This window comes from Neocloeon triangulifer, unplaced genomic scaffold (genome assembly GCF_031216515.1).
Source record: "Neocloeon triangulifer isolate White Clay Creek 2 clone unplaced genomic scaffold, ASM3121651v1 ptg000012l, whole genome shotgun sequence".
Lineage (NCBI taxonomy): Eukaryota > Metazoa > Arthropoda > Insecta > Ephemeroptera > Baetidae > Neocloeon > Neocloeon triangulifer.
Genome location: NW_026775554.1, coordinates 19,954,580 through 19,974,671, shown reverse-complemented (window position 1 = coordinate 19,974,671; position 20,092 = coordinate 19,954,580). Strand labels below are relative to the sequence as shown.

The 20,092-nt window shown below is 34.1% G+C and overlaps 3 protein-coding genes across 3 annotated transcripts in view; 1 reads left to right on the top strand and 2 right to left on the bottom strand.

Annotated features, from left to right (window-relative positions):
- Window positions 1-13,836, bottom strand: part of LOC132196772 (uncharacterized) — a 44,379-nt gene extending 30,543 nt beyond the window's left edge. The window contains exon 1 of the mRNA XM_059619635.1: window positions 13,715-13,836. The gene's annotated coding sequence lies outside the window, so the exon portion shown is untranslated. The remainder of the gene's footprint in view (window positions 1-13,714) is intronic.
- A 1,256-nt stretch (window positions 13,837-15,092) lies between these two features.
- Window positions 15,093-15,823, top strand: LOC132197341 (uncharacterized). Its single transcript, XM_059620577.1, has 3 exons — window positions 15,093-15,214; window positions 15,332-15,529; window positions 15,585-15,823. The coding sequence occupies exons 1-3, from the start codon at window positions 15,160-15,162 to the stop codon at window positions 15,779-15,781; spliced, it is 450 nt and encodes a 149-aa protein (XP_059476560.1). The 5' UTR covers window positions 15,093-15,159; the 3' UTR covers window positions 15,782-15,823.
- A 449-nt stretch (window positions 15,824-16,272) lies between these two features.
- Window positions 16,273-19,557, bottom strand: LOC132196953 (uncharacterized). The gene is made up of 7 exons (XM_059619927.1): window positions 19,383-19,557; window positions 18,953-19,108; window positions 18,348-18,511; window positions 17,817-17,998; window positions 17,161-17,739; window positions 16,758-17,098; window positions 16,273-16,655 (listed from the first exon to the last, which is right to left on the bottom strand). Exons 1-7 carry the CDS (start codon window positions 19,535-19,537, stop codon window positions 16,295-16,297), a joined length of 1,938 nt encoding a protein of 645 aa, XP_059475910.1. The 5' UTR covers window positions 19,538-19,557; the 3' UTR covers window positions 16,273-16,294.
- Window positions 19,558-20,092: the final 535 nt, after the last annotated feature.

Below are 20,092 nucleotides of genomic sequence, written 5' to 3'. Positions count from 1 at the left end.
TTAAATTATTTTTAAAGTAATTTTTATTTTTTATTTTAGGTTGTAAAATAATGTATTTTAGGTATAATTAGAAAATTGATGTAGGTTCAAAACTACTTATAAAGCAAAAATAGTGTTGTCACTGTAAAAATAATTAGTGTTAGGTTTGATAAATTTCGATATCCTTGGTGTTTTATAAGAGATTGAGATGAAGAAAAAATCATTTTTAACGATTTAATTTATTTAATAATGAGTAGAATATTTTCTAACGCAATAGAAATTAAAAGTGAACAGTTTTATTACTCCTTTTTTTCAATAGACTCAAATTTAGAAATTTTCTATCCTCTTGAGTCGCGAAAAGGTGGAAACTTGGCCTGAAATTATATTCTGAAGAAAGCAGCAAGAAAAAATCTAGCCATATATCAATGTTTATTTGCAATTTTTTACTCTCTAGTGGATTTCTTCGAAGACCAACAACAATTTAAAAAGCACGTAAATAAGACCCTCACAAATTTTACAAAGCCCGGTTTAGGGCCTCAAGTTAATGACTTTTTCCGTATGAAAATTGCCACATAAAAAATCTGCAGCGTCTCGGAGCAGCTTCTTCCATAAGTACAGAGGGAAGCGCAGCCTTTGACCTTTATGCCCACACACCGCATAAAATTCTAATCCCATGATGTTTGCGCCACAACGTGCACAGCCGGCTCAACCTTTATTGTATGCAAATATTGGATAGAATCAAAATCACACACGGAATGGCAAATTGGATGAAAGCCTTTTGTTTTCTTTCACCAGGCGCACGCAACCTGAATTTTGAAAGAGGAGGTCCTGCCGAGGTTGTTTATTTTGCTAATAGCGAAATGGTCCCCGGGGCTCTTAAGCCGGACGAGCCAGAAACGGACTGAAAAATTCGCAGAGTGTTTGCCTAATCTCGCAAAAAGCTCTCCGGCCAAAAACACTTTTGCCATTCGAGGCAAAAAGTCTAATTAGATATAGCGACACGCTCTCCATGGAAAAGAGAAATTAGTAGTCCGGCATATCTGATGCCTCCATTCCGCAGCAATTTCGGTTCAGAGAGACGCCGTCGTTGGAACAGCGATAACGTCCGTCCGGAGGATGCGCAAATTACAATTTAATTATGGAAATGATGTTCGGGTCGCCTTTGTAACTCATCCGCGCGCCGTCTCTCACATTCAAGCAATGAAAGTTTTGTTTTGTTAAGTGAAACTTTGTAAACGATGCGGAGAATTTCGTCTCTGATTTTTAAGACAAATACATTAGTTTAACTACTGAAGTCAAGATATGGACCATATTTTGCATTTTATTTTCATTCACTTAGTCATAATCATATATTTTTAAAGTTTAAATTGATTTTAGTGCTAAAAATAAATCTGTATCATCATAATCATGGGGATTTTATGTTGATAAAATATTATTTCATTAAATAGAAAATTAAATAAATGTATTACTTTATTAGTTAGTATTAAAAAAAACAAAATTAAATAACAAAAGCAAATTTTTTGACGAATATCTCAATTTTTACAATGGTTAGCTTGAACAATAAATAAATAAGTAAATTATCGTTTAAATTTTTATTCCAATGTTATTTCATTACTTCTTAAAAAAACTGTTTTTCATATTAAAAAATTTCAATTGTTGGGATAACTTTGAATTGTTTTATAAAAAGGAGAAAAGAGTCTTGAGATGGAGTTCTGTCACAATGAGCCTCGGTTGACCTGGCTTTTGTGATCAAAATAGTGAACATACAACGTTAATTATTAATGAGTTAAATTACATGTTTTTGAAAACCTAATTTAAAAGGTTATTAATTAACCAAAATTTCACTGGTGTTGGTTTTTTAATAATATACCGCTAATCCCAATTGGCAAGCTTGCTATTGATCCACTACTCGTTTTACATCATCCGCTTTGATGGAAAACAGTACATATATCCAGCTCACAGTCACGGTGTAATTAATTGTACATGGCAATTTCCGCCACGCAGAAAACAAACAAACAAACCAACCAATCCCCGCATTCGCCTGAACAAATAAGTGCGGAAAGATGTGAGAGGGAATTCCTGCGGGAATAACGAGTTCCCAAACGTCAAAAGCAAAAACTGCCTCGCGGATTAATAAAGTTTGTTTACAGGAGCACTAAGTAAGCGACAAAACGAGTTAATTAAGGGGGCGGCTGCAAAACAGCTCGTTACATTTGGGCGATGAAATGAGCGGGGCCCATTCACAGCCGCAGTGCGATGAAACGCGCGCATCATCGTCTTGTTGATCTCCGTTGAGGGGCCGCGCAGATAAAAAATAAATGCCGAGAGGTGCGTGTGATAATAACAACAACGCCGAACACAGTTAAGCCCTTGAGTGTGCAAATTCCACGTGCGTCTCGAGATGAGGGAAGGAGCTCTTCGGCCGGGGGTTGCGGAATTGGGGTTGCGAATGCGTTTCTTGAAATTGGTGAACGCTCGAAACGAGCCTGGTTGAAGTAAAAACAAGTTCAGGGCAGAACATAGATATCATGCAAAAATAACAAAAATGATTCAAATGACATAAGCATAAATTTTATGAAATTGATCCAAATTATATCACAATATAAATAGTTGTTTGCATATGAAACTGGAATTAATTTAACTCTACAGTGGTGTTTTGATATTTTACACTGCTTCTGAAATGAACTTGGGTTTTTGGAATAATTATAATTATCTTTAAATTCAAATTTTAAATTGTATAAAATAATGTATTGTGTTTTAGAAATATTGAGGACAGCATAGAAAATTTTGGTTACAGTAGTAAATTTAAAATTGATAAAAATTGACAAAAATAAATTGTATTCATTGTATTTAAAAATTTAAAAAAAAAATTGTCTTCAAGTTTTTTTGGCTGTAATATAATGTTTTAGTAAAATATTAGCATTAAAATATTTTAATCTTATTGCCCATTAGATTTAATTTTTACCGTCAAAATATTAGCCTCTTACTGTTTTAATAGAAACAAAAATATAAAATTATACTTTTTTGATTGTATTAATCAAAATTCAGCTGAAACATTTTTTTTAAATATTCGATCAACACTCCAATATCGTGGTAATAAAATTTTAGGATTGATGCAGTGAATTTCAAAATAGATAATTAAATAAATCAAGGCGTCTAGTCTATCAGGTATATATGAGGCGTATGAAAAGTTGGGAATAATCTTATTATTTCTACTCTGCTTCTTCTTCATTGGAAAGGTCAAGAAAGTTGTAGATGTTTTTTTACATAATATGGAAGTGGTGCTTCTGCGTTATATAATTACTCCTTCTTGCTTTACTTTCAAAAGAGTTTATTGGGTTGAAAATCTAATTATCTAAGAATGCATGGCGAAAAAAACTATTCAAACTTTGTCGTTTTCAGTAGATAAAATTAGATTCTACCCACCCACTTGCTTCGCATAGAGCGTGAGCAAGTGCACATGTGTGTTTGTAGCTTTAAGTAATTAGAATCCTCTTAGGAGAGCAAAAAGGCAGCGCGACTACTCCACCTAAACTATACAGAAAAGGAGCAACGAGAGAGATAGAGATGTAGGAGGCACTTATGTGTGCACTACTGTCTTGGGTCTGACAGACTGAAAGTTGGAGTGAAAGAGGACTGCGCAGGGATTCGACACCATTTCAGAACGCAAGGTGCGGGTTGAATAAATAAAGCAAAAGTTGGTACGTTGAATTCAACTTTCTGGTAGTTGAATGAACAAGTAACGAAAATATTATGATTCTGAACGGATAATTTCAGCAGAAAATAAAACAAAATTTCCTGAGGGGGAAAATTCAAAACTGCGTAAATTACGACAAGATTTTCGTCTGCAAAGCTGCAAATTAAACTGCTGACGAGCAAATTATTATTTTTCAAAACTCATTCTCTCTCACAAAGGAAAGTTCTCGCGCCGGCCTTTAATCTCGCAGGACAATGGGGAAAAAGAGGATGAAACCCTCTCTGTAAAAAGTGATTAAGCTTGTGCATTACTTAGCAGGGTGCAAAAGTGCAGGTAGGTGCATAAGAGAGGAACTCTTTCTCCCTGAACACTAGTACTATTTTTTTTGTCATTATACGGAGCTTGACATTTCATTATCGTCCATAGAGCAAAAACGGGACTAATATTTACTTTGTCTCTCTTTCTCTGGCGGGTCAAAATGTGCATTATACCTTGTTATTCTTTCTGCATCGCCTAACGAGCGAGCAGCAACTGCAGCCGGTACTACTGTAACGACGTCACATTTCCTCATTAGGTGCCCTGTTCACGCGCTCTGCCATGGGATGAATTATTCCTCTATAAGAAGGAGGATCAAACATAACAAATATTTATTCTCTCGCTAAAGGGTCTCTCCAAGTAATGATTTTTTTTCTTGAATTCAAAATTAGAAAGAACTGCATGAATGACATCTTGGAATTTGTCATTAAAAATTTACATTTTTAGGGATGAAATGGGATTCATAACATTTATTTAATACTGGAAGTTTCAATTATCTTTGTTTGAAAATAGTAACTTGCTTGTTTTGTCGAATTTATTGAAGAATTGCTTTAGCGAGAATGGGTGTAATTTAAAAAAAAAAAATGTGTTTATCATCAAAACTAAAACAAGTTTTTAGCTTCTTCAGTTTAGGAGAGACCTATAAATGCACTGCGGTTGTTATGAGAAAGTAAAAAAAAAAGACAAAAGGAAATGTTGGTAAGCCGCGATTAAATGAAGCCATATATGTATATCGTCGTGGGAAATTATATCAGTCAAAACAGTACAAAAATGTGATAATATTTACTATTAATAGTGACGAGACTTCCTTTCCCCTTTATATTATATTCAGAGAAGAATCTGATTAAACATGAGCCTATTTTTTTATTTACTTTTCACTGTCACAAAAAGGTACACACCTATTTACTTATTGTGTGCAAAGCTTTATTTCAAAGGTTTCTCGTCAGAATAATACAAACATTTTTATAGAAAAATTAAAATTTTAGTATTTAAAAAAAAAATTATAACGCAATAGATGAACTGTCGATTAATTCAACTATAATCATTTTTCGCTCCAACAAATGTACAACTCGGAAATTTTTTACTTCATATATTCACGGAGCCACGCGCACACCGAATTTTCATCACACTCAAAGGAAATTCCAGTGCACCAAAGGGTCTCGCTGGCTGAACCTTCTTGGCCCAGCTCAGAAATTTCCTCTGAGAATTAAACGAAACTTGCCACCTCATTTCTTGATATTTCTCCGGCTGTTTTGCATGTGCCATTTTGAAATGTGAGCACGTCCTCTGGTGAAAATTCCACTCGCCTCTAATCCTCCTCTGCCGACAGACAGACACCGTCATTCGTTTTAAAAAGCCAATCTCGCCCCAGCCAGCGAGTGTGAGTGAGGAATGAGTCGCAAATTAATCCTGAGTGCAATGTTTCCCGAGCGAACCAGCTCGCTCAAAGATTTAACACGTCCCAAACAGAAAGCGCAGCTTTTGCTGGATGCAATCGGCCGAAAAGGATTTGTAAATTGCATTATTTATTTATTATTATATTTTTTTTTTCATTTTATCACGTGGGAAAAAGAGACCGGCAGTGATACTCTCGGCACGTGCAATTGAAGCGGCCTGTGTAAAAAAAAAAAAAAAAAAAAAAACACATACACCATATGGATTACTCGTTAATCGCCTCTTCTGTTGCTCCAAAAAGCAATCTGAATGTAAGTCAGAGCGAACGGGACCTTGGATTAGAAGCATCTGTAGAAATAAAATTGCTAGTTCAATCTAGGCAATCAAAATAGATTTATAGTTTTGAAATGGTAAAATAAACCATGAAAAGCTGTTAGAAATTATTTTTGAAACTATAAGAGGAGTGACAATAGATGATGTTATGATGATATGAATAAATAAAGAGAATTGTGACATTTGATTAATGTGTTTGAATTTAAATTTGGCTTTTCCTCGGCGGGTTTTTGTGTTGTTTATTGTTTCATAAAAAAAACAATGGATCCTGATTTGCTTATTTTGGCTGGTGAAAAAATCTGCAACTGAAAAACTCATTGAGGAAAAGCCGAATTAAATTCAAACAGCACGAATCACCCCGCGATTGTGAAATTCCGATTCAAAATGTAGTTTTTCTTGCCATAAATTTTTGAATCAAAAGAATAATTTAAGCTGCTAAAATGTTTTTTATTCCAATTAATAATTTGAAAAAAATGGCTCGTTTAAAATTATCTTTCAGCTTATAATCAACTTTTCTAAAGAATTTTTAATAACATTAATATTTGAGCTTCAAAAACGTTTTTAAAACCACATTTTAAACGTCTGGAAATAATAAAATGTTTTCATCGTTTCTTTTTCAAACTTATGGAAGTATATTATTAAAATGTTTCCAATATTAATTTTCAGCAGAATAGCAGAGAGGCGAGCAGATATTTTACTTGTGTGCGTAGGACAGCCTAAGGCGTTACCCGATTTCGATCACAAACCACCGCCTATTCATTTGACGACCACGGCGCAGCTTCCATCCCTGATAAATAATAATCTCACGGGCTCTCTCTCTCTCTCTTTCGCGTCAGCTCTGAGCATTTCGTGTGAATGAGTCTGGGGTCAGAAATCGCTGCCGACAATCTTTTCACCCTCGGTAAATGTGTGGTTCTGACAGTTTTCTCAATTCAATCTCAAAAACTGAATTCCTGAAAATTCTATATTAAGAGAAAAATGCCACCTGCTACTCTACTAGGTCAGAATATTTTCTCCCATTTATTATCATTTAATATGATTCTTTTTCTTTTTTAATTTTCATGAAAATTTCAATTATCAGACGCAGATCAGACGCATAAAAATTTTATTTAATTCAGTCCTAATTATACATATTATTTAAACTTATTACTCAAATTGTTTCTAAGCAGATATTATTGGAGATTGCAGTTGGTATAGACAAAACGGTACCGCTGCTAAAAGGAATTTTACAAAATCTAAAAAAAAAGAAGATTTACTGCAAATTGATTTACTTTTTACTTTATTTTTTAATATAAGTTCATCAAATAAAACTTCAAAACGTAACCCGGTTATGATTTTTTTTGCCATTTAATCAAGCTGAAAAGCCGTTCCAACACTTCTAAATTTTTACTCCCTCTCTCAGTCTTCCTGTTTGCTGACCTGAATATGGCTTTTTAATATTATACACTGTTGGGAATTAATTGCACGGGCACTTGTGTAACTTGTGCTGCTGCGGGATATTCTAATGAAAGAAACTGCGAGGTTAATGAGCAACTTCGGTTCTGACTTGTGTGTTTAATTTCATGCTCATTGTCTGCGAAAGTCTATAAATCCATAAGCGCGCTTAGAAGAACTCAAGCTGTGATTTTCCCGTTTCCACTCCATTAGTGATCAAACGAAATGAATTAAATTGCCGCGTCACATTGATTAATGAGTAGATTTCAGAGGTGACCAAAATTGTATGTAATTATTATGAAAATGTTAAAAAAAAATCATGACAAAAGCTGGAGATGACTAATATTTTTCTTCGCATCTTTAGACAAAAAATTTAAACGTTCAATAATTTTTTTGTTTCTATATTTATGTGTTTATTAAATTGAATTTTTAGACATCCACAAATTTTAAAACAAAAATCCAGACAAATTGTTCCGCCGTACGGGTAGGTTTGAATGAGATTAAACCAGATTTTCACTTTGTCGGTTAACCTGGCACGTCGGCGCACCAGACGAACTCAATTTGGAATTACTTTCCGCACGGCTGCGAACAGGCTTGGCCTTTTTCGCGTCCAATTAGCGAGCACAGCGAAATGAAAAAGTCAACGCACACCGGAGGGCGCGTTTCATTGGACGGCAGTGCTATCAGTACCCACCGGGAGTAATAAAACAATAGCTCCAGAATCATTATGCAAATTCCCGGCTTGCTTTTTAAGCTCTTCTGATGGCCCAATTCTGAACCCTGATAATTAAAGGGCCTCTCCAGCGATGATTTTTATTATTTAATTCAAAAAGAACACAAAATTTCACCAACTGTTATTGAAATCATTACCAAAATATTCGCACTCCTAAGAAAGGGTTGAAGCAAGGATTCATTGAAGATTCAAACTACCCTGCCTGAACCATTCGTACTTCAGGGAAAGTTTCAATCTCCATATCTATAGAAGTATAGTTTTTACCTTTTTCTGATGACTTATTTATTGTTTTATCAACCAAGACAAACCAAAAGTTTAAAAACCTTTTGGTTGGAACAGAAGAACTTGTGATTAGCCTCTGTTTCAATCCTTGAAAGGCTAATTATTTGTCAACTCTAGTTCAAAATTATTAAATTATCTAATTTTGACATCTTTAGAATCCAAGAAAAAAAAAACCTTTACGGGGGAGGTCGAACTTGGCCAAGTTCTCAGGGCTGATAATTATTGTGGTGCACCTACAGCGCTCGCTCGCCTGTGCGCACGGATATTAATTATTGATAATTCACTTGCTGCTTTGAACTGGAAATGCCGCGCGCGCGGCCAGCCACACCTAGCAGCTCTCTTGTGCTCTCGTTTTGTGCCGTTTGCGGCCCCAGTTGTTCCAGCCAGATGAGGTCTGGCCTTAATTGCACTGAGCAAACGGCGAGTGCGCGCCCTAACTTTGTATAATTATTTTGAACTTGACGCTTTGCATTTAAGTCCTGCAATTTCAGTTTGGAGTTAAGAATACAATATACAGTTGTCAGAAAGTCTTGCGAGTTGAAAGTGACAGTCAATAATTTTCTTTGGGGCTAATGAACTGATCATTTTTAATTAGTTTTTGACGCCAAGCTCCAAAATATCATAAATATTATTTAATAAATAATTTCAATTTGTTATATGGTTATATTATGCAGGAAAAATAAAACATGCGACTCCAAAACACTTGTTTGCATTCCAGTAATCTTGAAAATTCTGATATTAAGTATTATTAATTTGATCTAACTTCTGATTAAACAAAGGCTGAAACTGGTTGAAACTCAACTCTCTATAATCTCATAATTTGATCCTTTCAATTGACAACTCCGAGCTGGATGAAAACCGTGTGTTGATGACAGAAATTTAATGGCACGGCATGCAATGTGATACATGGATTCCATTTCATTTTCAGGAAAACTAAGCTTAGTATTATTATTTATTATACACATACAGAATGTGACCGAATGTTTTATGGACTATTTTTTTCGCAACAGCTGCGAAAACAAAATACCAGATGTGACCCCGACAGTTTGTTTGGAATTTTGCAATAATGGTGAAATAGGACAAATTTCATAATTATTTACTTTCGAAATATTTTGTAAAATGTTTAATTTCATCAGTAAAATACATAAAAAAAGTAGTGACTAAAATAATAAACGTATAATGTATTATCATTGCATTTAATTTTAAAATTTTTTAATAAAATAAAAAATCAATAAACTTTTATAAGGACAAATTCATATACGCCCGTTTTCAAGTTAAAATATACCCGGCAGTTAAAAAATCATTTTTCAAATTTGGTTAATGTCCGTCATGATACTCGAGATTTGCAATTTCAATTTTTTTTCCAGCTGCGTTCAAGGAAAGAAAAATGAAAAATAGGAAAAGAAGCTTCCAACCCATTTTAAATAGTAAATATTTGTAAAAAATTCATAATTTTTAGAAATTAATTATTTACGAAAATCCATTACGCAAATCCGCCACTTAAACCACAGCAGTGAGAATAAGTTCAATCTCACTTTAAACGAAGTCGAGCCCTTTACTCACTTCTCTCCAGCCTTGGACGGTATCGTCCGCACGTATGCAAAATGCAGCGCATGATCATCCACCTCGGCGAGCACAATTGCTTCACCTTGCAGTGAATAAGTGCGGTACCACATATAAAGGAGAAAAAGTGTCTGCTTGCATTATAGACAAAACGGCCGCAGCTGCCTTTGAGAGAAGAACATTTATAAATTTCTAGCTTCCCTGCAACAGCGAGTGATTTTTTTTATTTTCGTGGCAGCAGCAGAAAAGTTGTAGAGTCTCGTCTAGTTCGGCCGATTTTTCACCCTCGTCAGTGCAAGTTGCATTTCGGGTCGTCTGAATGCCGCCAGAGGGTTTCGACACGTGGCAAACTTAATTACTGTGTAACTGCAACGAACTAACCTGCTTTTGCAAACACACGGTTTCAACACTTGCTCCAGGCATCACGGTTTGTTTGCTTTGGGTTATATTATAGAGATTGTTTATTTCCACAACCGATGAAAGGACTCCTTATTGGCCAGTAATCAAATTGAATCAAATCAAGTCTTGATTGAAAATGGTGGATAAAATTTCCAATAGTCTTACAATAATCCCAGAGGAATCGACTTCTTTTTGTTGAAAAGACTTTGTTTGATAATATCTATTACTATAAATCTTATTATATTACTTTTTAATATGAATAATTTTATGCGATTGATGAATAATAAAATATAATATTTGAAGGAAATTTATGGAGAAGCTACAGGTATAGAGGATCTAGACTGTTTAAAAGGGATTTGGCCATATGATCAATGATCATGGCACATATTATTATGTATCTGTAGAAATTTGCTTGTTTCTATTTAAAAATCTTATTTATAGGAGTGATTGATTCTCTTTTTGGAAGTAGCAAATAACATCTAATTGCTGGGAATCCACTTAAGCACTCAGTTATTCAAATGCAAATCCAATGAATAAAATGCTGGTGATTTGAAGCTATTTTTAGTTTAAGATAAAAATTAATTTGGCCAGAATCAGCTTACTTGTTTAAACTTTTTATCTATTTTATTTTTTTTACTGAATCATAAAGTAGCAAAAGAAGATGTTGAAAGTACTTTGTGTTGTGACTTTTCCACTTTACGAGGAGCAAAGGCGCATTTTCAGCGTTTGCCAACAAACAGACTGCGAATTCAATTAACCGAACGTGCGCAGCGAGTGGTCTGTCATTGTTGAGAGGGCGCCGCATGGAAAGCGAGGGCTCTCGTTTCGTCTCCGCGCCCCTGATTGCCAGTTGAAAAGCCATGGCTGGCATTGTGTCAGCGCCTTAATTAAGCAACACGCGCCTTTTCTCACCTGCTTTTGGCACAGCGCTCCACTGCGACTTATTTTAATTGTGAAAGACGATCCATCAATTTGCAACGAAAAATAACTATATTTAAAAAAAAAAGCTTAAGATAATTTGCAAACAGAAATAAATCCGCGTAAATAATCAGATAAATAATTACAGACGGTTTTGTACAATCCCTTTTCATTTAACTTAAAGAAAAATGGCGAATATGGAATAATTGAAGTCATGAGAATACCTAATTTGTGATGAAATTAAATAATTAATTTAAATTATAGCAAAATTCTGCTTGAATTTGTTTGCTCCTTTCCCGCCAAGACTGTTTGTGAATTCCTTAAATTAAGTGACCATCCGTGTCTTTCCTGATCCCAGCATAGGGACCTACCTGATCATTTAAAAAAAAAATAGAAAATAAAATGCAACTAATTTTGGTCTTTCATCATTAAATTATCATATTGTAGCTCAAATTCAGTTTCTCCATCACATACAATCATTCAGTGTGAGCTCAATTTTTTTCTTTTAATTTTCATTAATTATTAAATTATTGTATTAAAAAAATCAAATTTCAAATTAAGATAAAATTTAATTGCCTTCCTTCTCTCTTTCAAGGTGAGTTCGCCAGAAATTTTTTTTTTTTTCAAAAGGCATACACGGGCCCGATGCAAATAACAATAATTACTGCTATTTTTGCATATAAATTAGATGCTGAAATAATTTTCTCAATGTGTGCCAGAAACGGTTGCGAAATAATGCTTCATTCGCAGACACGAAAACAAGCACAGCAGCGCTCGCTAGACTAGTTCTTGCGCCACACTCGTAAAATTTTCCGCGCAATTCGCAGCCCTCATTCGCCTTCTTCCTGCTTTTTTATTTTCAAATTTACGTGAGGCAAGTTGAAATTTAAAATTTAATTCCGCGAGCTCCGAGTGAGAGAGAGAGAGAGGCTCGGCGGCGTAATAAGATACACGTGGAGCATGGCGGGTTGCATATGCAGCCCATACAATAATAATTTGCCGCCGGGTGTTTCTTCTCCTCGGGCGGTTTTATTTCACCCCAGACATTAGAGGCAACTGCTCGGAATTATGCTCGGGCGCCGCCACTTGCAAATAAGTAAAAATACATGCACAAGTTTCTATCGGGAGTGCAAGTCGATATTATCCATTAGGAGTTGAGCCTCCCTCTCGGCAATCATGCAGACGTACACAAGGAAAAAATAGAATGCGGACAATAATAATATTTTACGACCTGGAAGAAGAAGTGGCATGCGGCAGTAAAACATTTTACGCTGCCAATGATGTCTGCTGATGGCATAATCAAATTCACGAGGCTGAATTTTTCTTTCGCCTGAGATGAGCTCTCTCTGGATTTTTCCCTTTGGAATACATTCGACGTGTGTTCATTGTTGTTTGCAGAGCCGTTTTTCACCCAGCTTATCTACTTCTATGTCAATTTCATTGATATTTGTTAAAAAATATTAATTGAATCCAACGAATTTACATTTCTTAAAAATGATCTGTGGGAATTTGACATTTCAACATTACATTATGAATAAGGAATGAGATTGATTGATGAAAAATTAAAACCAGGTTTCTCGTCAGAAGTGAAAAAACTAAAAAAAAAAAAATTACTTAAAAAATAAAAGGACAAATATCAAGATTTAAAGCTCTGATTTTTTTATTTCATAAAATTTATTAATTGTAATTAAATTTTACTATGAATAATATTAGTTTGATTTTTTTCTATTGCTTGAATTAAAAATTTGAGATTGGTGGAAAAATTATTCAAATTAATTCTGACCATGAATTGTTTTGAATATTTATTTGATTTAAAAAAAAGATAAAATTTTCCTAATGTTTTATTTGCAATATTTTCAATTTCCTTGTACTTCAAGCTTAATTTTAATGACTACTTTAGGCTTTATTCAAACAGAATTTTGAATTCTTATTTTGCTAAGCTGATTGATAAATATTATCAATTTAAATGTAATTGCGAAATCCAAGATAATTAAAATTTTTCACATACAATTTAATCATTAAAAGTATGAGTGCGTCTACTTTGCAAATCTGTGCTGTCACAAATTTTAGAACAAAAATGTATGTAATATTAATATACCCTTAATTTCTTTTCAATAATTTGTAAAAATAATTTTTAATAGTCTGCATAGTCTATGATCCTGCCAAGCTTCATTCGATGCTTATTGGCTGGAAAGCCTACCACATTAGCCAGGTGCCGCTGGACTTAATGAAATGCCCTCATTTGGTGCAGGAATTCCAACAACTCGAGGAAACGGCACAAGCAGGCAAGTTCGGGGCTTTGCGGCACCTCCCGAACATGAGAATGACGATTCAGAGCACTTTTTGACGCGCCAACAACGTCAAAGCATTGAACTCTGTACTTTCATATTGGTTTCTAATTTATTTCTATACCTGACTTAAATCTAAATTATTACCCAGAACGATTCTCCTACTAAAATTTCAGTCTTAAAAGGAGCATAGTTTTAGAGGGAGAAAATATACTTTTCATCTAAAAAGATTTCGCAAAAATTTTCAATCGTCCATGGATTATTATTAATTAAATTTCCTTCGCATTCACTTTTTGTATAAAAAAATATCTAGCTAAAATCCAAAATTTTTCCGGTGGTGGGGGTGCAATTGAGAATTGAAGAAAAGAGATCTCTTACCTTTGATATTAAGGTGAAGTGGAAAAATCAGCTCTGTTGCTTTGTGGGTCGGCCGCAGGGTGAGGTGGTGATTGGGCGAGACCCGCGAAGCGACTGCCCGTGCCACCTTGGACTGCTCTGCCCTCCACCAGATGGGCGCTTTTGCGCTCTGCCTCGCTTGTCGCAACTCAAAATTCTGCCCTGGCCACCACCGCCACCGGAGGTCAAGTCACACTTCACACTCCTCACTATTTCCGTTTACACTCGTTTTGAATTTCCAAACAGGCTTAATTAATGTGTATTAAAACTATCAAAACAAAAGTAGCAGAAAAAAAATTTATTAAAAAGTGAAATCATTAAAAATTTTTGAATATTTATATATTTTTTTTTAATTTTCCTTAAATTCAGCATTCTGTGTAATACTAGCTTATCCTTTCTAAAGAATTTTTTATATTAAAATAAAAACAATCTTGTTTTTGTATTTATTATATTTTCATATGATACACTTTTTATATTCCTTTTATTATATTAAATACATTTGTGCAGCATTTGTGTTTCATACTAAATATATTTTTTAAATTACAATTTCTCAAATCTAAAGAAGTCTAAATACATTTTATGCTTGATAATTAACTATAAAATTGTCTCCTCCAACACCAGCACATATATGTTCATGATTTCTTTTTTTACAGAAGACCAGTAGAACAAAATTAAATCAATAAGGTGCACAAAAATAAATTGTGACAACTACATTTCTCACGTGACACGTTTATCATTTGTCATAACTTCCCAGACTCGCCAGTCGCCCTACATATAAATGATTCATTTATTAACTGATCACTTTTGCAATTGTAAACCCTTTCTTTCACTTTTTGCAATTTAAATTTCTTCGCATTGATGGAGAAGAATAAAATAATAGAAATTATTGTTTCTTTTGCAAGTCACATGTTTATTTTCAACAAATTTCAAACCTATAATGCAGAAGTCACTCCACAAATTGAAGATAAAGGGAGCTAGAAATACAAGTAAAAAAAAGCATTAAAGAAATATTCAATAAAAATCAATTTTTTTATATTTTATTTCATTTAAATAAAGAGGAAAATTAAACTTTGTTTAAATAATAAATTTTCTGAGTAAAATATAATCAATTTTATCAAACATGCACTTCATTTTAAAGATATATGTAAATTTTAATGTAGAAATATTTTTCTTGCAAGATACGTATCTGAATATTTTCATTCTGGAACTATTTCAATTTCAATATTTTTATTATTCAAAGTTTGAGATTAGATTAGGTTTTCCCTGTTAATCATGTTTATTTATGTGGTCTTCAAACACAATGCGCTAACTAACCACGTCCGCCCTGCCCTGGGGTTTCTGTCAGGACAGGATGTTTAACGTGGTCATTAGAGACATAAGTGTTTGTCGGTTCTCTCAAAAGTCCAGTTTTCTCCCAGCTCTGCAAAATGAAGGTTCTCGTGTGCCTGACTGTCTCTCTTTTCTTCTTGGGCGTTTCTCAAGGTATTTCAACCAACAACTGGATCAAAAATTTATCATTGCTAATGTGGTTTAGCCATTTTTAGTAAAAAATTATTAAAATAATTGTGATTTAATAAAGTTCGGATGGTTAAATTTCAGCCCTGGATTGTCACACTTGCGATTCGGAAAGGCCTAATGAGGAATACTGCAAAGATCCGTTCAAAAAACCAGCCAAAGCTGTTGCCATGAGCTGCACGGCCTCCTTCCAAGACGTATTCAACACTTTCAGGAGCGCATTTACCGAAAATCAGGACAATGCAAAACTGGAGTCGTGTGTCAAGCACACCTATCTTGATGGTATAGTATAAACTTAATTCTGTTGAAAAAAATCCCTAATTTTATTTTTGTGCAGAACACGGTCACATTAAAAGGGTGGTGCGTGGCTGCGCTACTGGTTACGACGACGTCTGCAAAACTTTCCAGCAAGTCCAAGGAAACTACCAGTGCGGGTTCTGCAAGACATCCTACTGCAACGGAGCAACTTCCGTTTCAGGCGTTTCTGCTGTGGTCATCGCACTTGTCTCTTTTTTGATGTCGTTCAAGATGTGAAAAGCCATTTTTAATGAGAGATAATAAAAGATAATTCTTCATGTTATATAAAATTGTGAATATTTCAAGCCCATTTTTACCTCATAAATGTCTTCTCGAGTGCACATCTCTTCCAAATTTTGATTTTTTTCCAGCATAACAGCAAAAATTTCCCCTACATCAAGAGTGCCACTACGTTCACTTATTTAATTCATAAATGTATAAAATGCTATTATTTATGGAGTTCCCTAATTTGACATCTTGATTATTTCGTTTTGCTAGAAATTTAAATATCAAATTTCCATTTTATATCGTGTTTTTAAGTGTGATAACTGCTAGGCAAATTTATTGTGAAAAGTTGAGGTTTCAGAAATATATCCAGACTTTATCAAAATTGATCAATGGTTTGCCGCTGACGAGCCGAAAAAAAATTATTTATAATGTGTTAAAAAAGCATAAATAGAATTTAATGATAAATAAATATAATAGAAAAGAACAGAGATTTACTTTTAATTTATTTTTATTTTACAAAGGCTACAAAATTCGAGCCCTTTCAAGCATCGAAACAAGACCCTCGGGAGCATCAGCACCAGAGTGACCGTAATCAAATTTCACAATCATCAGAGCTGGAGCCCTGGCACAAATCATCTCAACAAAAAATCCCCAGTAGGCTGCCAAACTCCTTCTGTTGATACCATTGACAGTCATCCACTCTTCACTGAAGTTTGCCGATCCTCGGAACTCCTTTAGGCTGGGCGAAATGCTTTGAGGTCCATCATTAACTGTTTCTACTGCACATTCTACAGTGTCATCCGACAGTTGCGTGTCCCACAAACACAGACACTCCAGCTTGGGAGGAGTGAACAGTTGGTACAGCAATTTTTCAGAACCCCATCTGAAATTCAATTTAGAATTATTATAATAGCGACGTAAAATTTAATTTTGAAAACAATTATTGTTTTTTGATTAGTTCAACAAAGAAATACTTTTTACATACCTCTCTCTCCAGCCAGTGATGCTGATTTTGGTCAAATTGTTTATTGTGCTGGGATCAAGAAGGTTTGCTTGATCTAATCCACGAACAAAATTGTGATCCAGACTAAGCTTTTCAAGCTTAGGACAAAGTGCATGAATCTCCCACAAAGTGAGCTCAGGGTGATGAGGGTAAATTCTTAAGCTCAAACACTCAATTTGAGGCCCGTAGGTCTGCAGGAGCCAAATCAGCACATTTTTGTCGTAAGTGGAATTTTCGGTTGGCCACTCAACAGTCAGGTTTCGAAGCTTGTCAAACTGGACTAGGTTCCCGATATCAAGCGCCAATTCCGTTCCAACGGAAATCTAAATATTTACAAAAAGATTATATTAATTAATTATTTAAGAATGATTGATTTAATTTTTACCCTCAGGGAAGTGACATTTGGTAATTTATTTGCCTGCTCGTTTGTGAGAGGTTTGTTGATTGACAGGTGCTGCAACTGGCGAGTCTTGCCAGATAGAAGGTCACGCCTTTCCAAATGGTGAAAAGTAGTACGACTATCATGTGCTTGGAAATGCTCATTGCCTACTTGAGCACCAATGACTTTGAGTTGGGGGAAATTTTTCAGACAGAACCCATTGAGCTTGGAAGAGTCAACCAATTCTAGAGGTTTCAGTTTCATGTTGCGGGTCCACGCCTTAAAAATGAACACCTCCAGTTTCTTCAAAGGCATTAAGGCGTTGGCCAGGGCATCTTGAGCAACATCTACAAGTTCACAGCTCAAATACTGAAGGTTGACCAGTTTGTGGCAAATGCGCCGGAAGTCCAGATCATTCAAGGCATTTTCATGTAGCTGCAAATGCTGCAGATTTTTCAGGTACAAGATAGACTTGAGACGGTTGAAGCTCAACTCGTAGCTAGAATTACGAGAGATTTTGCCTTCATTTCCGTGGATCAGTCTGCGAAGGCTGTTATGACACTTGCTTGCCAGGAACCTGTATGTCTGTAAAAATTTAAAGTCAAATACAATTAAAAAAAGAACATACAATTTTTTGGTAATTTTTTTAAATTCCATTGTACCTTTTCTACTAAATCAAGATCTGATTCCGGATCCATCCACACAAAATTGAATTCTGAGGTTTGAGGGCCTAGCAGGTGAGAGATGATGATGTAAATCACTCTGGGATCCATTTTCTCCGACCCCTTATATCCATGATTGGCATGTCCAAGTTTCTTGAACAAACACGCCTTCAGAGTCGGAGCTGTTAAAATTTGTTCATCGTTTAAAAAATTTTGTGATCCATAATTACGTACTTTTAAAAGAGGATAAGACACAATAATATCCTGCCTTTCTGAGAATCTTAGCATATAATAATATTTTTCACTTGGGAATTTCAGTAGATTTAAATTATAGTTTGCATCATTTCAATATATATAAAATTTTTCAGTATTTTCAGGAGATGTCTATGAATTACGGAGAGTATAATATAATTAAGCTTAAGCACAGATCTCCCCAAATATGAATTTATTTATTGCGCTCTTTTGCAAATTGTAATTGCCGTTTCAATTAATAATTTGATCAATGATTTAAGTTACTATTAATTAACTTACGAAGATTGGCCACAGAGTCCTTGAATGTGATCAACATTGCATTGTTAGATCTTGAGTAAGTATTTAAGTCCTCGACCAAAACATTGAGGCACTTGTTTGTCAATGATGAGTTGAAGAGCAGTTTTGAAGTTTGCAGACGAATTTCTTCATCGATTTCAGGATTGCTAATAAAATTAAATGCGAGGTTAAAAATTTACTTATTAATTGTTTGAGACAATTTTCAATATTAATGTCTAACTATATATTATTATATATGGAAATCTGAATTTAAAATTTTATAATTTCTTAAATATTTCATCTTTTTTTATTAAAAAATAGCATCATATAAAATTATTTCAAAATAAAATTCTGCCCATTTTCTTAAGAGTGCATTTAATTACATTTAAAAAACATATGTTTCTAAAATCGTTCTTGCGAGTGTTATTAAAAATTAAAGTTTGCTAGAATCAAGTAATTAAAATTACCGCAGAATCATGTACTATGTAAATACAAAAAATGACAAATTTACGATTGTTGATTACATACAAAAAATAAAATAAAGTTGTTATACCAAAACTTGTGTATAAGTTTATCATTCCCCTTGCAATTAATTAAATTAATAATACCTTTCATAGTCATCTTCTTCATTTAAATAATCCATTACCAGATCGTAATTCATTTGAAGTTCGTCAGCTTCTTGAGCAAAATCGAGGTAATCTGCTCCATCATAGGGATCTTCATCACCATACATATGATAATAATTCATTTCATTTATGAATTGGCTGAAACAAAATTTTAATTATTTGTTTTTATGTATGTATGGAGATTTTTGGTTGACATAAATAATTATGAGCATTATGGAGATGTTTTGGTGTTTGGTTTGGTACATAAAATTAAATTACATAATTATGCTCGTAATTATAAAATTATGTTGACAGCGGAGAATTTTCTTTCCGCTAGTCATGATTTTCAAAAATCAAAACCCTACTGTTTACGTCTTAAGTCTTAACCCTGACAACAATTATAATACTGAACGGTTAAGAGTTGAAAACTAACCAAAAGTATCGGAAATGGAAGCAAACTGCGATGTTTTTCCTGATTCCAGATCCGTCAAGTTGTGAAATCAACAAGCGTTTCGTTGCGTCAAAACACAAAACAACCGAAACATGAATGACTAAAAAGTTAAAGACCAAACGAAAACAACAAAACATTTGAAAACTCGTCTTCGACTCGACTGGTTCAAAGTTCAAAAGCCTACAAAACACCACCTAACGGTGGCAAGTCAAACTAAGATCAATTACAACCATCAAAGGCGGCAATAGAGGAATCTGTCTGTAATAATGAGCCCAGCTTTTCAGCTGTATCAGCAAATAGTGTGAAAAAGGGTGAAACTTGCAGAAATTCTAAATAAAAGCAATTAAATTAATGTATTCAATGGGCATGATATATCCGCTTTTGCAAAAGTCTACAAATAACTACTCACTACTCAATGCAACCTGCAAAGCTTCATTTTGCCGTCTGGTTTCATAAATAAATTTTTAGCTGCTATTCTCGTTATGATTACTTTTATAATTATTGAGCCTGAATGTTGACTAATTTTAATGTGAAAGAGAAACAAATTTTGCATAAATTATGTTCATCGGTTAATCTCACGGAAACAGTGAATTATTAATATTTTATCTAATATTAACATATATAATATTAAAATTTAATTATTAAAAGGCGATTAGTCAAAATAAGTTATTAATTTAATAAAAAAAAAATAG